Source organism: Ochlerotatus camptorhynchus, unplaced genomic scaffold, assembly GCF_037179485.1.
Source record: "Ochlerotatus camptorhynchus isolate MF236.1 unplaced genomic scaffold, CSIRO-AGI_Acam_v1.1 ptg000179l, whole genome shotgun sequence".
Classification (NCBI taxonomy): domain Eukaryota; kingdom Metazoa; phylum Arthropoda; class Insecta; order Diptera; family Culicidae; genus Ochlerotatus; species Ochlerotatus camptorhynchus.
Window position 1 is genome coordinate 28232 of NW_027040669.1, and position 3535 is coordinate 31766.

The 3535-nt window shown below is 40.1% G+C and overlaps 1 protein-coding gene across 1 annotated transcript; it reads right to left on the reverse strand.

The window, feature by feature from the left end:
• Positions 1–1050: 1050 nt before the first annotated feature.
• LOC135701894 (uncharacterized) lies at positions 1051–2891 on the reverse strand. The gene is made up of 3 exons (XM_065222839.1): positions 2682–2891; positions 2381–2622; positions 1051–2324 (listed from the first exon to the last, which is right to left on the reverse strand). Exons 1-3 carry the CDS (start codon positions 2798–2800, stop codon positions 1387–1389), a joined length of 1299 nt encoding a protein of 432 aa, XP_065078911.1. The 5' UTR covers positions 2801–2891; the 3' UTR covers positions 1051–1386.
• Positions 2892–3535: the final 644 nt, after the last annotated feature.

The window sequence follows — 3535 nt, forward strand, 5'->3', positions numbered from 1 at the left end:
CAGGGGTGAGTGAAATAGCTTGGGACTGCTTGGGACCGTTGTTCTGGTACTGAGTGAGCCAAAAATAATAATGATTTTCTTCGGGACCCAGTGGTCTTAGAGTTACCTCTATGCCCGTACTGCCCGTACTAACGGCCATAGACCGTATTTTCCATACAAAATAGTTAAGGGTTGTGTCCAAAGCACGGCCGCATAGTTGACGTAGAACTACGATATTATTTTTGCTGCTCCATTCACTAATATATTAATAACAAAATAAATGGTTTAGAAACTTAACTCCAAATGAACAATTCATTACAGATATACCTCAATATAACGTACCTGTCACTTGTAGCTTCCATGGTCGATATCTCAAAAATTGACAATTCAATCATACAATCACTATTACCAATAGATGGGAGATTGATTCATCTGTTCGATGTTGTTATTCTTTTGCTTGATTGAAAGATCGATTGCGAGAAATCGGCGATAAAAGTCAAAAATAACAATTACGTTATATCGAGGTATACTGTATTCAAAAACAAATCTGATATTAGTTACATCATTGAGGCGTTTCCCTAGATGTTTCTGCAAACTAATCCAGTCCGTATGGTTTGACTGGGTTTTTGAATTGCTGAACTGTTCGGTAAAAATTTATCCGGTCGGAGCGCTTCTTTTGTTTTTGGGAATAATGGGTTCAAACCTTCATATCACGCGTTCTCATTGACTTCGTTCCGAAGCTTATTAACTAAAGTATCGTACCAAACGCATAGTTGACTTGTTAACTCTGAAATCATGGATTTATTTGAAGTTTTTAGCTCGATAGGCCCAAAATGGGCGTATAGGCCAAAGTAGTTCTCTACCCTATCTGCGTAAAATTCAAAAATTGAAAAAAATATTCCAAACTTGTACATACTTAGTTCTGTTAGTTAATTTAATGATAGAAAATAAAATTCATCGATTTAATTGATTCCTTACGATTAACGGTCATTTGAAATTTAACAATTCAATAACCCAGTAAAAACACTGACTCCTGTAAAATAATCTAAGTGCTTGTGTATGCATGTCAATTATTTACCATTCTTTCACAAGTTCTACCAACACCAACGAGCTCACAGTTATTACAGACAGAGGTGGTAACGAGATTTTTTTTTTTGTGGAGGAAATTTTTGACATTTTTTTACCATATCATGTCTATGAAATTTACCAGCTGTTATTACAGTTACTGTGAACTCTATTGTACTACCAATAGGACGTTCTATACAAGTTCGTACAAATAATTTATTTATAGTCTATTTAAATTCATTTCAAGTATTGAAAATGGCAGTCACCAGTACCCTTAACTTAACTTAAGTCAGTTCAGATCAGTTTAAAATACAACAGAACAATAAAATAAAAAGTCCACAATTACTTCTTCGATTTACGTTTTCTCAATAGCGCTGGGAAAACGCCCTTCTGCCAGAAGTCGAACGCTTCCTCCATAATGTTATCCACATACTCCTTATCGTAGTCGATCCAAACCTTGGTCACATTACGCGTCCTCTCAAAATCCAGCGCTGCCACCCCGAGCAACGCCTTCGTCTTCCGTGTCATGTGCATCTGCAGTTGGATCTGAGCGAAGTACTTCTTGGACAGCTTATTGACGTCGATGTAGCATGCGTGCGTGTTCGGTGTGTAAGGACACTTGATTTCCAGAACAAAATCATCGGCCAAACCGTCCGGTGAGGCACCCATCCATGGAAATTCCGGATCCAGTACCAGTCCCGTGTTCTGCAGGGAAGGATACTCTTTCTGCAAAATGGCAAAAACGTGTCCCTCCAAATCGGTACCTCTTTTCATGGCAAACGAAAATCCGGAACTGATTCCCATTATCTTGTTGGTGAGCGAACCGCTAAGCATGGTGCAACGGGAGGCCTCGTGCATCCGTGAAGCGGTGACTCGGCCTTTTCTCAGCTCATGCCACAAATCAGTGTCGGCTTGTTCAACGGTGAGGAACTGAGCTTTACCGCAGTTCTCTTCCAGCATGCGATTTCCGCAGAATTGCAGAAATTCTTGCGGATCATTGCCTTGATATTCGCGAATCAGATTGAACAAGGACAATCTCATAGCCGACTCCATTTCCAATGGACAAATGGCGACGGCTTCCTTCTTTAGTTTTGGCAATGATGGCATTTCAACTTTAGCCTGCAGAGCACCCAAATTAACGGGCTGGAGAACACCAGTTATGTTGCGTTCGCGTTTTATCTTCTTTGTAATGTTTTCCTCTGCGTTCTCAATCTCTTGAAGGATTTGCTGCTGCTTCTGTTGCAACCAAACGAGGTACGCGTAAACTTTGGTACACTTAGCTGAAAATAATAATTGTTTCTTAAACAAGCTTCAAAGAACAAAATCAAGACATTACCTTTGACTTTGTCACAATCCATACATTGCACCGATTTCAAATCTCCAACTACTTCATGAAGCTCAGCTTTTATCGTATGAACTCCCAGCACGGGTTTTGATTCTTCGATTTTCTTTTTCTTTGTCTTAGTAGTGCTCACAGTCGAAACTTCCTTTAGAATACCCTGGACGCTGATCGTTTTGGTCAGAGTTTCTATCTTCAAATCCTCGACAGTAACATTATCGACGACCTTTTTCAAATAGCTACAATTGAATGCGATATATAATTTGATTCAATTAACATTAAGCATTCAGTCACTTACGTTCGAGTTCTCCGTGTGACTTTGATGCCATCTCCGCCGTCGCTGGTGAAACCATTTTCCCTGACGAAGATTTCAATGGTTTCGGTTTCCAGCTTGGGAATTGTGGATAGTTGCTGCATTCTCAAACAGCAAAATGCCAGATTTTTCACTAAATAATGCAAACTAATAATGCATTTGCTTTGCGCGCTGATTTCGAATGCTGATTTCAAAACGATTTTGATTAGAGCGTTCCGAAATTTTGCGCCTTCCTGATCTGTCAAAATAAAACCGAGATCGCAAAATGTAAACAAGAGCGAAAATTGGAGACTTTTCAGAAAAGATCGGAGAATCAGAGGGGTGTTACAGTAGCGGGAGAGAAGGATTAATATAAATCACGGCAAGTGAATCTAACTCATAACGTTCACTCAAATTGACAAAAACTTTAGGCAACCACTGGAAACCTGAGTACTGCGAACTAACTCAAAATACTTGTCAGCCGAGTCCAACTGTCAAACGGGAGCCAAACATTCAAAAGAGCTCAAAAGTCACGTAGGTAGTTACTGTTTGAACCACAAGTAAAGTTCTGGCCAGTTAAGGCCCACGCACATAAGATCCGGATCGGACGCGTTGCGGCAAAGTGACAGCTTAATCTATTGTCTAACTGTCAAATTTACGTCAACGCAACGCAAACGGATCTAATGTGGGTGGCCCTTTAGAATCCAGAATCACGGAAAGTGACCGCTGCAAGAATTATTTTACAGCGGTTTGTTTACCTAGGCGCCCACTTTCTGTGGTACAAATTTCACGGTGTTTCGTGCAGTGAGTCAAAAATTATTTCAGATGGAAGCCGAGAGGAGAGAAAAAATTCTGCACAC